Source organism: Nipponia nippon, unplaced genomic scaffold (genome assembly GCF_047370975.1).
Source record: "Nipponia nippon isolate SJK-2023a ecotype South Korea unplaced genomic scaffold, ASM4737097v1 scaffold_2, whole genome shotgun sequence".
NCBI lineage: Eukaryota > Metazoa > Chordata > Aves > Pelecaniformes > Threskiornithidae > Nipponia > Nipponia nippon.
Window position 1 is genome coordinate 57458901 of NW_028262336.1, and position 17449 is coordinate 57476349.

Genomic DNA, 17449 nt, shown 5'->3' on the forward strand with positions numbered 1-17449 from the left:
CCATATTTTATCACTTTGTTTGTGAATAGCACTGCACTTGTGCTTGGGGAAAAGAAACAAAACAAAAAAAAAAAAAGGAAAAAAATGTCTGTGACGTTTTGTTGGATGGTCCTTGGAACACAGCTAGTAGTGTCATTCACATTTGTCAGTCAGGTGGCATTCAAGCATAGGTCTGCAGATACAAAGTTTAATACATTAAACTAAACCACCTGCCTTCTGAGGTATCCCCTTCCCACCTGAAAGCTCTCAGTCATAACCCTATATGTATATGTTTCTTTTAAGCGTTGAGGAAATTAACTCCAAGAACTATGAATAAATAACTAATTCTGCTAGGACTAGTTCTGCTGTCTTCCTATGTTTTCAGCTGCATTTTCTCCTTCTCAACCACCTCTCCTTTTCTAGATTCATCACTCATCATAGCTTCTTGATCATTCAAAATTATTTTACGTACTTCTAAAACTATCTCACTGCTTACCTTCAGCTCCGTTCAACAATAACATAGGCAAGTACAAACACCCAGCCACCTACTCCCCTCAGCAGAACTACCATTCTAATTTTGACGAAATACCTGCCTGGTTTGGTTTTTCAAAGCTGTGACAGAGTGAAGGGGAATTATGTACGCACATTTTCAGGATACTCTGAACACACGCTGTCCCTCAGCTCTATTATAGTGTATTTCGACCCTGACCTGCAAACAAACTGGCAGAAAACACCAGTAAGATGGTGGGCAGCTCTAGTGACCCAAAGAGCTCTGCATGGGCTCCAGCACTTCTTAGACGCATTCAGTTATGAGATTTCAGCCTCACCACTGTCACAGAGATGGGGTCATTCAATAAGCCTTACAAACACAGGCTGGGACTGGGATGATTTGATGGGGTCATTGGGTCATTTTTTTCTCCTCAACACTCCCCAAATAATAAATTGGGAAAACTAGGTCTACTTCTGAATTACTCCTGAATAGCGAAGACAATCCAGCTTACCTACCTGTCGAGGTAAAACAATTTAAAAAACTGCCCTCCCCCCAAAAAAAAATCAGTACATATGCTCAGAGATGACCTGTGGAGCAGAAAACCACTATGTTAACATGACCATTTAAAGAAAGAAGTATTTCAGAAGTAGCCATCACTATGGGATCAGTTTCTATAGCCATGTTGAATGGGAGAGAAAACTAAAAACCCTTTCAATTTCCTGAAATTTGCCAGGAGGACCACATGGTCAGGACACAGAAGTTCATTTCAACAGCAAGTTCCTCTTTTCACAGGATTTCTTTGGGTGTTTTTCATAGTCTAATGATAAAACCTCAACAACGTGCCCTGAAGTTCCAGATAAAGCTAGTCTAACATAGTAGGAGGTCCCAAGTGTGCATCTCCATTGTCTTTGCCTTCCTGTCTGCTAGTTCTGCCTTCCACTCTCCCCATCCTTATTCTTCAGTGTCTTGATTTTTCTGGTCTTTAACTCTGAACTTTTTACACAGCACTTCCCTTCAACACCTGCTGCTCAGATCAGCACTGGTTTGATTGGATCTGGATGCTGATTTAGTAGCTATATATTCCCTGGGAAGAACACTAGTGCCTTTGAGCGCAAGTTAGGTGCCTGGGTTTCACAAATGCACTGATAGGTGACTGGGCTTACACATAACATTGTTCAACTCCACACAGCTGTCAGATTTAGTATCAACCGTTGCTTGGTCTTCAAAAATAAAAAGTTACATTATTTCTAGCAGATGAACATAAGCTACTCAAAAATGTATCTTTATAGCACTGTTCCACAACTCTTACTGTGCCAAAGAGAGATCCTCATATGCAATTTTGAGCATATTACCACTGAATTTGGAGCATTTTCTTGCACCTAGGAAATAACGTTTCACATAAAAATATGTTTCATATCAGGGTATAATGGAAAAATGGTATCTCATGGGGAAGAAAGAATGATTATATTCAAATAAAAGACTTTGAAGACAAAATGTTAATTTTATACTTACTTCCCCCTCACCTCTCTGCTTTAAAGCCTCCCAAATGACTAAACTTAATCTCTGTTTACAGCACTGTAGATGATTCTGGCCAGGTTTTCCCCCACTGTTAGAATACTTTTGTGGTTGTTCCACTCTGGGGCCTAAATTATTTGGCAAACTTCTCTATGTTATATTCTAGAAGAAAATTGGCTCTGGGAGATATCAGTTTCTTGCCGCCCACCCCCAACAAGTTGGATGGAAATGCTTATTAAGGAGGAGTAGTGGGAAATAACATTCAGATGTATATAAGAGCACTCCTGCCCCTGTTGCTGCCAAAAATGCCCTGCTCTCATTTTGGAATCGGGCAATTTAACGGTGGCGGCAAATCACAAAGCACAGCCGGGACTGCAACCACCAGCAGCGACACACTACCAGGTCTCGGCCAAATGTGGAATATGGAAGACTTCTCACTTTATCGCACTCTGCTTGCATTGCTTTCAGATAATAAGTGTTAGAAAAACAACCATTTCCAGTTCCCAATAAATGACACTGGATGAGCTCTGTGCATTAATCAGAGACACCAGCTGTTAATTTTCACTGTACAGCACTGGGAACAAAGACACATCATCTTCAAAAATGACTTTTACTTTTGAGAATTCTCCCAACTGAACATATACTAAAAAGATATTCTGATCAGATAATATTTATGCAGGAAAAGACGACAGTTCTTGATAGATTTGTTGTTCTAAAAATCTAAACGCTACCTTTACAGTAATGGCACAATGCAGGGAAGTAAGAGGCTTTGCGCTCCCCCTCCTGGCTTTGTGGTAAACTACAATTTTATTCACAGGACACAAACATTACCTAAAGCCGACACAAAACTGAGGATGTTTCAGAATTTACACAGAAGCTATATACACTTTAAAAGGTGGCCTGCAGAAGCACAGTGTGCCAATTTCGGTAATTAGCCATTCACGATAAATATTCCTATCCCCCTAAAATCTCTCATGCATTTCAGAAGCATGAGAAAAAGCATATTTTTAGTTACTGTTTTCTTTTGGTTGTTTCTTCTTTTTTGTTTTGGTGGGGTTTTTTTGGTTTTCTAAATGTGCCTCTACTCAAAAAGAAAAACCAAACTTACTATAAGAAAAAGGAGAAAACTCTTTGGGAAATGGCTGGACAAATATTTTCTATATCCAGTTAATTCCAAATGAGAAATGCAATATTGAAGACTATTTTACTATAGGCAATATTTATTTGTCCATTTTTATAAAATAAAACAAAATTTTAAATTTAGCCATCAAACCTAAAACCAGAATTTTAGTCAACATTTAACACTGTATGTGCTCAAAGGATATAGGCCATTTTATAATTCAGTAATAGCTCCCGATTCAGTAACATATAAAAATAACTGCACACACAGGGACACACATTGCTACAGAACTGGAAAAAATGTTCTCTGTTATTTAGTGCTACAATGGCTTTAAAAATAAAACCTGAAATGGGGAAGAAAGTAAATTCTTTTTTGTACCACCACAGTCTTAAATATCTACTCTCAAGAATTTAAACATTAGGATTCTTTAAAAAAATTAAAAATAAAAAAAATTAAAAAATTTCCCATCTACTGCCCTCAATAAGAAAAATTAAAACTTTACCTTATCATACAGCATCCACCCAATGTATTTTAAGTAGCTATCATTTAAAAAAGCATCTGGGTATGTTTTAATCCAGCTGCCAATTTCTTCAATGCAAGTTGCTCGGATCTCGGGGATCACATCACTGTGAAATTATAAAATTGTAATATTAATATATTTTAAATGCCTAATATATAGTAATTATATTATTTGCAATATTTTTATTTTCTGGAATTGCAGAAGCATGTATAATCCAAAATATTACAAGTATCTTCATATTAATGTTCTAAGTTAGTCTTCAATCGACAGGCTACTTTTAGCTACAAATGTTTCATGCAATAATTATTTTGTAATTCTGGATATCTTCTCAATCACAAATGCACTGCAGGAAGCCAGCAGGAAGAACTTAAGAAAAATACTTAAGAGAGGTCCTTTCATAAACCCAAATTCTTTAAAATCATTTAACTGCTACACTTTCTTTGACACCATCAGTGCCTCTAGGATGTTTAACTTGATTCTGGTATTAGGACAATCTGAGCAAGAGTTTCTTGGGAATGCAGATACACATCACAGCTTTATTTTTATTCTTACCGGTAGCGGTTTAGAAATGTCCCTTTGAAAATAGCATTCATCATGTTCTGTATCTCTACAAGCTTATGCTCATACTGAAATACAAAGAGAACCGAAAGTTAATATTGGTCCCACAATTCACTACACATGAAAAATTTGCATCGGTGCACTTACAGTACTACTGTGGTGCAAATTACTAGCGTTTACACATGGTACCAACATAAAATGAGTGGTCTGTATCTACACTAGCAATTGGCCTTTTTGTAGCTATGTCCTGATGAAAGGTTTATCAGATATCAACTGCTAGCCTGGATAAGAAGGTACTTGTTTGATATAGTGAGTCTTGACCTATCAATACACAAAAAGATACAGCACAACTACTGAGCAATCTTCACATACACGTCCAAATTATCTTTTTATGCACTTAAACAGAGATGGAAGAAAGGCAGGCAAGGGAGTTTTCAAAATGCACCTATTCCACAATGAGCACGTATTTGAACTGAGCCCTGAAAGTCTAGTTTTGAACTTCTGGAAACCTAAGTCACTTAATAAAAACATTCTCTCATCAACAGCATCAGGAAGCGTGAGAAGTTTAGGTTTTCCCCCCAACACACACATTTCCTCTGTTTGTCCCATAAGATCAGACTTACGATGATACTAAAAACCCTTGTCTCACCCAAACTCTTCTTCCCACAAAAAAGGGGTTGTTTCTATAACAGAGAAGTCCATGGATACCCAAAGCTCAGAACAGAGGTAACTGATGCTAAGGTCAGGAGAGAAGGAACTATGCTTGATGTTCATACATCAAGTCACCTCCACCCTCAAGCCAGAATTATTTCTTACAATTATAGGCCTGTCTGTGGGAGTTGGTAAGGAGCTGTCTGGCTGAGCACGGAAGAAATGACAGATTCTGAACAGCAAGAAAGATACAGGTCATACCTGAAGTTACGACCATTTTTACAGTGCATTACTTATACAGAGATGACAGGTGTCCTGTGTCCTTTTTCATTCAATGAAAGTCAGTTCAAGAACTAACATTTTGCCTTGTAATTTGTATAAATATATGCAAAACTGCAATCCCACAACACCAGAGCTACTGATGCAATTACATGTGTGTGTAAATCCATATTTGTGGAGAGATCAAGGGCTAATGATGCCAATTTAGAGAAGCAATTAGTAGGACAGACATCACAAGTTAACAGTACATAGCACAGTTATTACCTTAGTCATTTTTGTACCACTTAATCTAGCCTGTCACAACTGCTCTGGACCATGCATTAGATAAACATATAAACCTCAGAGAACTGCAATGACCCAAAAGCGAGCTGTCAGCAATCCCTCTTTTTACATCTTCACACATCTTCCATACAAGACACCTGCCTAACCTCTTTCCTTTTTCTCTCTAGCTGGTCAAGTCTGTAATTGGTCCTCTTGCCACTTATCCTCTTCTTCTCCACCTCATATAATCTTTGAGCATTGTGCTTGTTGACATCAAGGTTCAGATGTACGCTTACAACTGCTGTCAGAAGTTTCATTGCTAAAAAGGAAACAAACCCAACATATTTAGCTTAGCTCAGAGATATGCAGCATAAATATATTCACCACTTTACCACAAAAAGGATATGGTTAGCCAAATCCAGTTTATTATCCAAAATATGGACACTTCTAGATTATAGTAATTTGTTTTAAAATACAGTGTTTATTTTAAAGGCAGACAATGATCAAAAAAGGAAAATTTAGTGATATTACTGTGATTTACAACTTTTGGCCAGAGTTCCAGTCAGAGTTCTAGTTAGAGTACTAATTTACTGGGCAACTCTCTTCTTAGTTTATGTAATTTTGATTTTTCTGCAAAAAGAATCTAGAGTTGTGGAACAGGTGATTTTCAGTAACAAAAATTAAAAAAAAAAAACACAACAAAAAACAACCAACAGCAAAGCTGGCCCATAAAAGGCTGGGAATCTTAATTTTTTACTTGAATTCACAAAAATTCACATTCCTCTAAGGATCACTAGATGGTTTGCATAAATTTCAAGTGGGTTTTTTGAGCCTTCAAAGCAAACAGTGTACTTTAGAACAAATTATACTTTAAGTGCTCTTTGCATGGCAAAGAGGATATTTACTGGCTTTAGGGGAAAAAAGAAAAAAGTAGTAGCTTTAGAATCATCATGCTGCATGAAACAAAAATGTGTAACAAGCAATGTGCTTTTTAGCACAGGTACCACAAGAAAAGCAGCTCTCCATAGGAAGCTTTTGTAGATGAAACATTTAATGCAAGCTCATCACATTAATTAGTGGAGGGAGGAAAATAACAAAACAGAAAACTGACTGTGAAAAATCAGTTACGGAAAAAAAAAAAAGAATCAGAACACAGCATAATTCTAAAGTTAGTCATATCAGGCATTAAAGAAACTTTCTTTAGAAAGAAAAAACTGGTCTAGACCTATCATATCTAAAGCATCCAAAATCCATTCAGATACACATGGGAACAAATAATTTATATTACATTTATATACATGAGGAGGTACATGAGGAGGAAGGCACTGTCAATGCATAAGAGAACAACTGCTCCAGTAAAAAGAGCTTTTCAATTTTAGAGCAGTTTTGTTTGTACGCAAGTCAACAAAACTCATGATCTACAGCAACGCTGTGAGTTATTTTACCTGCCAAAGTGCTTGTGTGTCTAAATGCTCTGACCATGGAGTCTGCTAAGCCTGTAAGCAACGAGATGATAGTGTCCATCAAGTAGCTATCATACAGGATGCTGCACTGGCACTGTTGGACAAGCACTGCAATAAATTCACAGAAATTGGCCTTGAACTTTTTCCAGTAGGGTCCTGTTCTGATCAGCGGGTAGTCTTCATTGTCCTGCACAAGAAAGAAAAGTCAAGAGAAAACACACTAATTAGTTTTGTTTGTGCACACCATTTACATCTCTCCCACTGAATCAGAGAGAGTTTTGCTGACAGTCAGCTTCACCTCAGGCCCCCTCCATCACATTTTTCATGGTTATTACTCCGAAGTAGGGACATGCAACTAGGTTACAAGCAAGCACAGAGACAAACTAGCTTCATTAGAGCTACGCTGTCATCATAGCTCACATCTGAAAGGAATGTATGTGTGTTAGCTGTGAATGGACAGGTGGGAGAGGGCATGTGAAGCCACAGCATCATAAATAACTTCCACTGGCATAAACCAGGAGCACTCCTGTCCTCTTCTACTTCCTCACAGGTAGTAGTGCTTCCCCACTTCCCTGTCCTTCCTTTTCCTGCAAGTGAGTGGTAAAATCCAGGAGGAAACTGAAGTGACTGAAAAGTGAAAAAACAACTGTGGCGTGAGCAGAATGGGACTGTTCTCCTCAGCAGCGCTGCCAGCTTAAGGAGTTTATCAGGCTACAGCTTAATGACAAATACTGAGTCATTCAGCTATACCACCAGCATCTAGGTCTCTGAAAACCTCCACAGAAACAGTAAGTAGGCAACACCTTTGACATTATGCAAAAAGCAAGTTACAATAAAACCACAAGAGTGTTCACAGTACAGTTGATACGGCCAGGAAGAAAGCAGACAGACAGCAGTTCACACAAAATGACTTCTCACACAAAATGGTGTGCCTCACATAAAGAGCACACTAGGAAAACCTTGTAGATGGTAACCTCAGGCAGTGTGAACATTTATTTCATTTGCACCTCACAGACCCAGGAATGGCTCCAATTATGAATTTGCATCTTGATAGTTTCCAGATGTGAATGGAGCCAGGGAACTCCAAAACTTCACTGACTATGAAAAACGTCATGCTGAAGGCAGGCCACTACTCACCTGGTCTTTCACTAGTAGGTCAAACACCTTCTCAGACCTATTCTAACACACAGCTTCACACTCAGGATAACCTCATATACTTCAAAAGGGCAGTTCGTGCTCTTCTCTAGTAACTTTGTTTCCAAAGCACGGGACCCACTGCTTTCTTGAAAAATAAACACAAACACAGACTGATCTCAGGGATGCCTGCAACCCAAAGCACATTGGGAATTTGGAATTTGGGATGCATTCCTGATCAGGTTGTAAGAGTCAGTTCAGAGCCTAACAGTACTAGCAGTGCCAAGACAGAAGGGGAAGTCCCCAGCAGACCCTTTAATGCTCCTTGATCATAACACAGACAGTAGAAAGACAACCTACAACTTCAGGAAATACCTACTTTATCACCGAGCATACTCCTCAATCTAAAAAGCAGCACAAATACAGGTAGACATCTCACTTTTTAAGAGCATTTCTACTGTCCATGTTTATCATATTGGGATGCTGTTTAATGGTAACATGCATACTGTGAATATATAGACAGCACAATGGGCACACCACCTAAATTTAGGGACCTAACCTGGGATTCACTTAGATTCCCTCCATAACCAGTAGAAAGAAGCAGCTCTACTTCCAGAAACCAAGTCAGATTAGGCACTTAGCACAGGTTCTTCCAGAGAACTTTTCAAATCACTCAACCGAGGCTCCTGCTCTGACTCATCCCAGAAATGTTTCTTTCTTTCATACAGAAGCTATGGAAATAGAGGAAAGTCAAAGTGAAGTGCCAACAAGGAGTTAAGATTAATTCCCCACAATTCTGCAAGTGTTGTATGGGAAGAGGCATTACAGAAAAGCTGTTTCTGTTCTCAAAATACTCTTCCAATCAAACGTTTATGTTTGCAAGAGAATGTTTTGATAAAACAAGCCTTTGAACAAAGCTGTCTGCCAAAACCTCTGTGTGCATATGTGCATGTGCATGTATGCATGCACATGGGCACATGTGTGTGTGTAGAGCTTGCTGGAAGGGATGGGGACTGCTCTGGAGCACCACTGCAACTTGACGTACAGTCTGTTCAAAATGCTGATGTCCCTTTGACATCAATAGTGAAAAACGGGCACTTAAAAAGCGTCCAAACCAGACGTCTAAAACAGACTAGACGAAGCAGACTTCAGAAGCGCGTGATTATCTCCATTCACTAACGCACAGTTTAAGATGACTAGTTCTGATATATTCACCTACACTGGGAACAGGAAATAAAGCCACAGAAAACGCTATACTACAGTTGCAGAGAACTACAAGAGTCCTACCATGTCCACTGGCCAAGTAACTGTCAGGATCCAAGGATAGGCCATGAATTTCTTGTACTGCAACCCAGTTTCCTGTAATGCATGAGACAAAATTTTAAAAACTTTATGATGAAACGGCATAGTTAATTCATACAGACAAGAGCATCACAAACCATGCCTCATATTTAAAAGGCTATTAAAACTTAAGACAATGTGAATTACAGGTGGCTCATACAATCCAATGCATTAAACAAAATCTAATTCCTTCTCATCTCTGTAGTTTTTATTTATAACCAATGATAGAAAAAACCCACACTTTTATGTAAAACCTGAGTTTTCTCACTACAAGTAAGGGACAACTTGTTTTTAAAATTTATAAGCAAAGTTATACAAGATATAATCCTCATTATTAATTCTAAGATATGGCTCCTCAGCTAGTCTAAGTATATATCCCTTTTCAACATTTAGTAACTAGGTACTGTAAAACATCTAAACTCTAGAAAACAATTCTGTGCTTTTCAAATTATAGAGAAATGTTTTCAGCACTAGTGTGACTTGATTCAGAGATGTTTCCTCAACTCTGCAATTATTCCAAGACAAAATGTATGAAACCTACAGTTCTTTATTAGGCTCAGTGAAGCACAATGAGTATTTCTATCCCCATCTGGCTGTACAGTTATGCATTAAACTTAACTCTTCCATTGCTAAACATTTCAGCAACAAAATGGAGAGGGAAGGAAACCTACAAAAGAACAAAGAACTGCAAGAAATAAAATGCCATATAGAGGAAGAAAAGCAGAAGAAAGAAAGAGAATAGTTTAAGAAAGAGTGAAAACAAAAAGTAGTGGTCCTAAAGACAAGCCTATCTCTCCACTGAGGAATACCGCAGCCCACAGAGAAGAAACGAATGCCTCAATGACCATATTAAAGCCAATCTCTGCTTCCAACGCCGGCAGAAGTTTTCACAGAATCACAGAAAGACTGAAATTTAGAGGGACTCTGAGATCATCTAATCCAACCCCACCTGCTCAAGCAGGGTCAGCCAGAGCAGGCTGTCCAATGCTGTGTGTGATCAGTACCCCCTGCTCCCAACCCCTGGTAATGTGGTTAGCATAACTAATACCATTTTATGAGGCAAGCAGCCATTCTCTGTGACCGAGCGGGTCACGTCTCCACTCCCTTTCCCTCATTATCAGGCCCTGAAGGTCTTGTGAACCAAGCAGACAAACCAAACAGATTTCTTCTTCCTCTCCCTACTGGCCTCAAGGTTCCTGGGCGCCAGGCCGATTACTCCCTTCCTTCCTGGCCTTGAAGGTCCCAGGCACCCAGCCAGCCAGGTGGTGCTGGTGATGGCCTCGCCACAGAACAGGGAAGCGTCACTGCACCCAGAGCACTGTCCATAAAATCAAGTGTTTGCAAAGCCTAAGTGGGGAACGTGGACCAGAGCTGCTGCTGGACAGTGAGACCCGAGACCACCCAGTGGCAGGGACACCTCCACCATCATCTGCTTCCTCCAAGGACTGAGTGAGTCACTCGTATTCTTTTATACGATTTTCAAGTCTAGATTATGATTGTTATATTGATACAGCAAACCACGTATTAAGATTTGACTTGATCTGCAGAGAGTCCAGGTGATGAGATATTACAAGTTAAATTGTATTACAAATTCTGTATTACTTAGGTGATTAGAAATCATAAGTTAAGTTGTATTATAAATTCTGTATTATGCTACTATATTGATTCTGCTTGTAGAAATCCTGTGCCATTCTAATCATAAATTCTGTGCTATACTAATCATAATATCCTGTTAAGAAAATAAAGCTTTAATTGTAACTACAATTAGTGCCATCATCATTCTGCCAAGGATCCCTAAAAGAACCCAACTGTCCCCTCAATGTCGGGTGACACTGTGTGCAGTCAGCTTTGTAATATCTTCACAGATGGAGACTCCACAACCTCTCAGGGCAACCTGTTCCACTGTTTGACCACCCTCACCGTAAAAGCGTTTTCTTGTGTTCAGATGAAATTTCATACATTCCAGTTTGTGCCCACTGCCTATCTTGGCTTGCCTTCGTGCTCACTGTCTCACTGGGCACCATCGAGTAGAGTCTGGCTTCCTCTTCCTCATTCTGTCCCATCGGGTATTTTTACACATGGATGAGATCCCTCTGAGCCACCTTCTTTCCAGACTGAACAGGCTCCAGTCTCTCAGCCTCTCCTCATATGAAAGATCATCAATTATCTTGGGGGCCCTTTGTTGGACTCACTCCAATAAATCCATCTCTCTCTTGTACTGTAAAGCCCAGAACTTGATTCAGCACTCCAGATGTGGTCTCACTAGTATGAATAGAGAGGAAGGATCACCTCCCATGACCTGCTGGCAATGCTCTGCCTAATGCAGCCCGGGAGGCTGTTGGTCTTGTTTGCTGAGAGGATGCATTGCTGGTTCGTGTTCATCTTGTCATCCATAAGGACACTGCAATCATACTCTGTAGAGCTGCTTTCCAGCCAGTCAGCCCCCAGTGTGTACTGGTGCATGAGGTTATTCCTCCCCAGGTTCACGGGGTTTCCTGTTGTAGAACTTCATGAGGTTCCCCTCTGCCCAACTCTCCAGTCTGTTGAGGTCCCTCAGAACAGCAGAGCAACCACGTGGTCTAGCAGCTGCTCATCCCACTTTTGTACCATCTGCAAACTTGCTAAGAGTACACTCTGCCCTATTGTCCATATTATTTGTTGTTATTAAAGATGTTGAACAGTATTGGCCGAAATATCAAACCCTGGGGTACACCACTAGTGACTAGCCTCCAACTGGACTTTGTGCCACTGCTCACTACCCTGTGGGCCTGGTTGTTCAGCCAGTTTTCAGTCCACCTCACTGTCCACTTAACTAACTCATACTTCATCAGCTTGTCTGTGAGGATGTTATGGGAGACAGTGTTAAGTCTTACTGAAGTAAAGATAAACAACATCTGCTGCTCCCTCCTCATCCACCAAGCTAGTCACTTCGTTATAGCAGGCTATCAGGTTGGTTAAGCACACATCCTGACATCCTCCTCCTTGCCCTTCTTGAAAACAGGAGTGACATTTGCTTTCTTTGAGTCTTCAGGAATCTCTCCCAGTCACCACAGCCTTTCAAAGATAATCAAAAGGGGCCTCGCAATGACATCAACCAGCTCCCTCAGCACTCCTGGGCACATTCAGTCAGACCACATGGTCTTATGTCTGTTCAGTCTGTTTAAGTGTTCCCTGATCCTCCTTCATAGAGGGAAAGCAGTCTTTGCTCCAGACTTTCCCTCTGGTCCCAGGGACCTGGTATTTCTGAAAGCCAGTCTGTCAAAGACAGAGGCAAAGAAGGCATTGAGTACCTCGGGCTCTTGTGTGTCCTTTGTCACCAGGGCCCCTGCCTCATTTAGCAGTGGGCCCGTGTTTTCCTTGGTCCTCCTTTTGCTGTTGATATATTTGTAGAATCTTTTCTTGTTGCCCTTCACACTTCTTGCCAGACACAACTCCACTAGTGAGTTGTGATCAAGAATGAAGAACTACACAAAAACCTCTAATTTTCCAATCCTCTGAATGCTAGAAACAAACACTATAAATCAAAAGGCAAGATGAGGTACTCAGACAGATACCTGGTAATATTCCCCACTCTCATTACTACTTTCACTACCATTATCATTTGTTTTCAAAAAATATTTTCGAAATCACAGTAGTCCTATATGGCACTACTTCTCAACTAACTTAATCACTAAGTTCTGTTTCCATCTTATTTATGAAAAAGATGAGTGACAACTACATGCGAAAAGAAACACAAATACAAAGAGGAAACGACTCACTTTAAAATAAAAAACTACTTTGCTCTTACTTTTGTAATAATTCTGCTTTAAAAGAAATTGGTTTAATTCTTAAGTATTTTTTCAATCATGTAATAACTGTGGCTAACATAAAAATGGTTGCTTCAGACTTTTTTTTCTTTATTAATGCTGGCTTAATACTAGTCATAACATATCAAGATTAAATTAAACAAGCTGACAGATATTGTCTTTAAAAATATTTACTTCTGTATAAATAATTTTAGGAGGTTTTTTTAGAGTCAGTTTATCTAAAAACAGACAAAGAGAATTTCAGAATTCACCAGATTTAGAATTAAAGAAAAAAGAAAAAAAAAAAACAGAGACACAGAGTATCTGACACTGGGGATTATCACTTGGTATTTTCATAGAATCATAGGATGGTTTGGGTTGGAAGGGACCTTTGGAGGTCACCTAGTCCAACCTCCCCTGCAATGAGCAGGGACATCTTTTACTAGATCAGGTTGCTCAGAGCCCCATGCAACATGACCTTAAATGTCTCCAGCAATGGGGCATCTACCACCTCTCTGGGCAACCTGTTCCAGTGTTTCATCACCCTCATCATAAAAAATTTCTTCCTTATATCTAGTATAAATCTACCCTCTGTTACTTTAAAACCATTACGCCTTGTCCTATCGCAACAGGCCCTGCTAAAAAGTTTGCCCCCATCTTTCTTATAAGCCCCCTTTATATATTAAAAGGCTGCTATAAGGTCTCCCTGGAGCCTTCTCCAGGCTGAACAACCCCAGCTCTCTCAGCCTGTCCTCATAGGAGAGGTGCTCCAGCCCTCTCATCATTTTTGTGGCCCTCCTCTGGACTTGCACCAGCAGGTCCATGTCCTTCCTGTGCTGGGGACCCCAGAGCTGGACGCAGCACGCCAGGTGGGGTCTCACCAGAGCAGAGGGGCAGAATCACCTCCCTCGACCTGCTGGCCACGCTGCTTTTGATGCAGCCCAGGATATGGTTGGCCTTCTGGGCTGCGAGCGCACATTGCCGACTCATGTCCAGCTTTTCGTCTATCAGTACCCCCAAGTCCTTCTCTGCAGGGCTGCTCTCAATCCCTTCATCCCCCAGCCTGTATTGATACTGGGGGTTGCCCCGACCCGGGTGCAGGACCCTGCCCTTGGCCTTGTTGAACCTCGTGAGGTTCACACGGGCCCAATTCTCGAGCTTGTCCAGGTCCCTCTGGATGGCATCCCGTCCCTCAGGCATTTCAACTGCACCACTCAGCTTGGTGTCATCTGCAAACTTGCTGAGGGTGCATCAATGTCATTGATGAAGATATTAAACAGTACTGGTCCCAATATGGACCCCTGAGGGACACCACTCGTCACTGTTCTCCATCTGGACACCGAGCCATTGACCATTACCCTCTGGATGCGACCATCTAGCCAGTTAGCTATCCACCGAACAGTCCACCCATCAAATCTGTATCCTTCCAATTTACAGAGGAGGATATTGTGGGGGACCGTGTCAAAGGCCTTACAGAAGTCCAGATAGATGACATCCGTAGCTCTTCCCTCGTCCACTGATGTAGTTACTCCATCATAGAAGGCCACTAGGTTGGTCAGGCAGGACTTGCCCTTGGTGAAGCCATGCTGGTTGTCTCGAATCACCTCCCTGTCCTCTATGTGCCTTAGCATAGCTTCCAGGAGGATCTGTTCCATGATCTTCCCAGACACAGAGGGGAGGCTGACAGGTCAGTAGTTCCCAAGGTCCTCCTTTCTACCCTTTTTGAAAATGGGTGCAATGTTTCCCTTTTTTCCAGTCCTCAGGGACCCCAGGGACTTCGCCTGACTGCCATGACTTTTCAAATATCATGGAGAGTGGCTTGGCAACTACATCAGCCAATTCCCTCAGGTCTCTGCGATGCATCTCTTCAGGTCCCACAGATTTATATATGTTCAGGTTCCTCAGGTGGTCACGAATTCTCTTACAGTGGGAAGGACTTTACTTCCCCAGTCTCTGTCTTGTGGTCCATCCACTCAAGAGATGTGGGGAGAGGTTGCCAGTGAAGACTGAGGCAAAAAAGTTGTTGAGTACCTCTGCCTTCTCCTTACCCGTTGTTACCAGTTTGCCAGTCGTGTTCATCAGGGAGGGTATGCTTTCTTTGACCTTCCTTTTCTGGCTGACATACCTGTAGAAGCTCTTCTTGTTATTCTTCGCTCCCCTTTTTTTCTATCAGTAAAATGTTTCACTAGAGTAGCATGTCAAAATACTGCCCCAAAAACAAAGTTTCTTTGTTTTTATAGCATGCAGAATACAGCTTCTAAGGCAACTGCAGAACCTTCCTTTTTACCCACCAGGACAGATGAAAAGGTTGCAGAGCAGTAGCATATCCAGACTGATAATAACAATAATCACATCTTCGTACCTTCCAGAGTGCCTACCCTATTGTGAGTGCTATTCAGGGCTAATTTAGTTGGGACAGAAGTGCCAGATTACTAATTCATATGGCCAGACACATATCGGATCATTTCTGTCAAAAATTAGCCCAAGTGTTACTATACTTCTAAAATGAAAAAAAACATGTTGGCAAATTCATCCTCTGTGGGAATTTCTACAGCAGCTGGTCTTTGAGAGATGCTCAATTAGAGAAAGGCTGATGGCTGCTGCTTGACAAATCAATTCAGAGGTGGCAAATACAGAAAAAAAGCACAGAAGCACCTGTGAGAGCGCTGCAGAAAATTTGATGTTGGCGTAATTAGCCAAGGAGCAGTCAAATAGAGAAATAGTATTGTAAAGCTATACATTTTTCTTAACAATCCTCGAGAAATGAGATATCCACTATTGTTTTGACAAGCATCTAAAAATCAGAAATGCATTTTTCTTCTTTCATATGACATAATACAGTTATAAAAATTCATATTGTTAGTAAAACAGATGGAAAAGAGTCAAATAAAAATATCAGCTAAAAAATATCTTTGAATTACCTCATCAGTAATCCACAATAGTATTTTTAAAAGGACCTATCAATCAAATACCAAAGGAACCATTTACCTGCTGCAATGCCGCATTATATTTACCTCTACAAAGTCATTATCAAAAGAACTCCTAAGAGAAAGCCAGATTCAGGAAGACTGCAGTTAGATAGCCTTACTAAAACTCTGAAAATAAAAGTGACTTACAAAAAAAAAAATCCTGCTGCTGCTAAAATGGGTCATTACAACACCAAATTTCTCTTGTGAAAAACAGGATTATTTTCCTAAATTAAGGAAACAGGACATAGCTCCTGATGAGCAGCAGGAACTCTGTCCAGGTTGGCTATTAAGGTAGAGCCTATTGTTTATATGAAAAAGGCATGCAAAGTCAAAGCTGTGCCTACCTCATCAAAGGTCTCTGTCATTTTTCGCATGACATCCTTTTTGTGCAAACTTTGAAACATCTCTGCTGTTACCATGCCTAGAAAAGTAATGTTTTAAAAAGAAGAATTACCGACAACTATATTACATTAATCAAGTCCAAACCACAGTAAGGACTTTATTTTAAATTTAGAAACACCAAGAAAGGGGGACTCTTTTATCTCTATTTATACTAGTACAGGCAACATATATATAGGGAGACAGAGCAATTAATTTATAGTAGAAAATACTGATGAACCAAAACTGAAATTCACATTAGAGAAATCTGCCCTGTGCTGTCCGGTATGGCTATTTTCTCTGTTCATTCATTTACTTCAAGGATTTACTAAAATTTTGCCCACTGCTAGTCAAAGACCCCAAAACATTTCCCATAAGAGAAGGCATATTAGTCAAAGACCTGGAAAAAATTTGATGCATAAAAGGTACATTCTAGCTGCTTAAATACACTCAGAAGTTTCAAACTAACAGAATAGTCTTCTTAAAACTCTTACTTGCCATCCTGAAGCATTACACTAGCAGACTGACCCCAGAAGTCACTGTGTCTCAATGTTTGTTATGAAATAGACAGCTTCACAAGCCTCTGGTGAAAGTAATGCAATGAGGCAAGAGATTGCTTTTCTAGCCACCAAAGCAGGGAGCTTAACTTGCTGGTTGTTTATTTTCAAACAAAGGTACTAGCAAAACAAAAGATACTAGAAAATTACAAAACAAATGGCAACTGAAACACTGGATTTTAATTAGAATGGTCATCAAAACCATCTTCCCTATGTGAGGATTCTGCAAAGCGATGTGACATACCACTTCAGAAACTAGATCTTGCAAACCCTGTTCAAACACAACTCAGAGTTGGCATGCTGTAAACGCAAAGAATTTAACCAGCAACATTATTTACTATTAGTCCTGCCCACCTGGAGTTTGTCTTAACGAACAGTACAGATTAAAAGTGCACGATATACTGGAGAGAAACGTTCCATTTTAGAAAGCATGCTTCAGACTACTCTCA

General features: G+C 40.3%; 1 protein-coding gene across 4 annotated transcripts in view; it reads right to left on the reverse strand.

Moving 5' to 3' along the window:
* Positions 1-17449, reverse strand: part of LOC104019373 (cohesin subunit SA-2) — a 63658-nt gene that overhangs the window by 38831 nt on the left and 7378 nt on the right. For all 4 annotated transcript variants that reach the window (XM_087757880.1, XM_087757879.1, XM_087757878.1 and 1 more), the window contains exons 6-11: positions 16410-16486; positions 9258-9329; positions 6819-7023; positions 5541-5692; positions 4177-4250; positions 3607-3730 (exon numbers count right to left, since the gene is read on the reverse strand). In XM_087757880.1, the coding sequence (XP_087614006.1) occupies positions 3607-3730; positions 4177-4250; positions 5541-5692; positions 6819-7023; positions 9258-9329; positions 16410-16486 (704 nt within the window). The remainder of the gene's footprint in view (positions 1-3606; positions 3731-4176; positions 4251-5540; positions 5693-6818; positions 7024-9257; positions 9330-16409; positions 16487-17449) is intronic.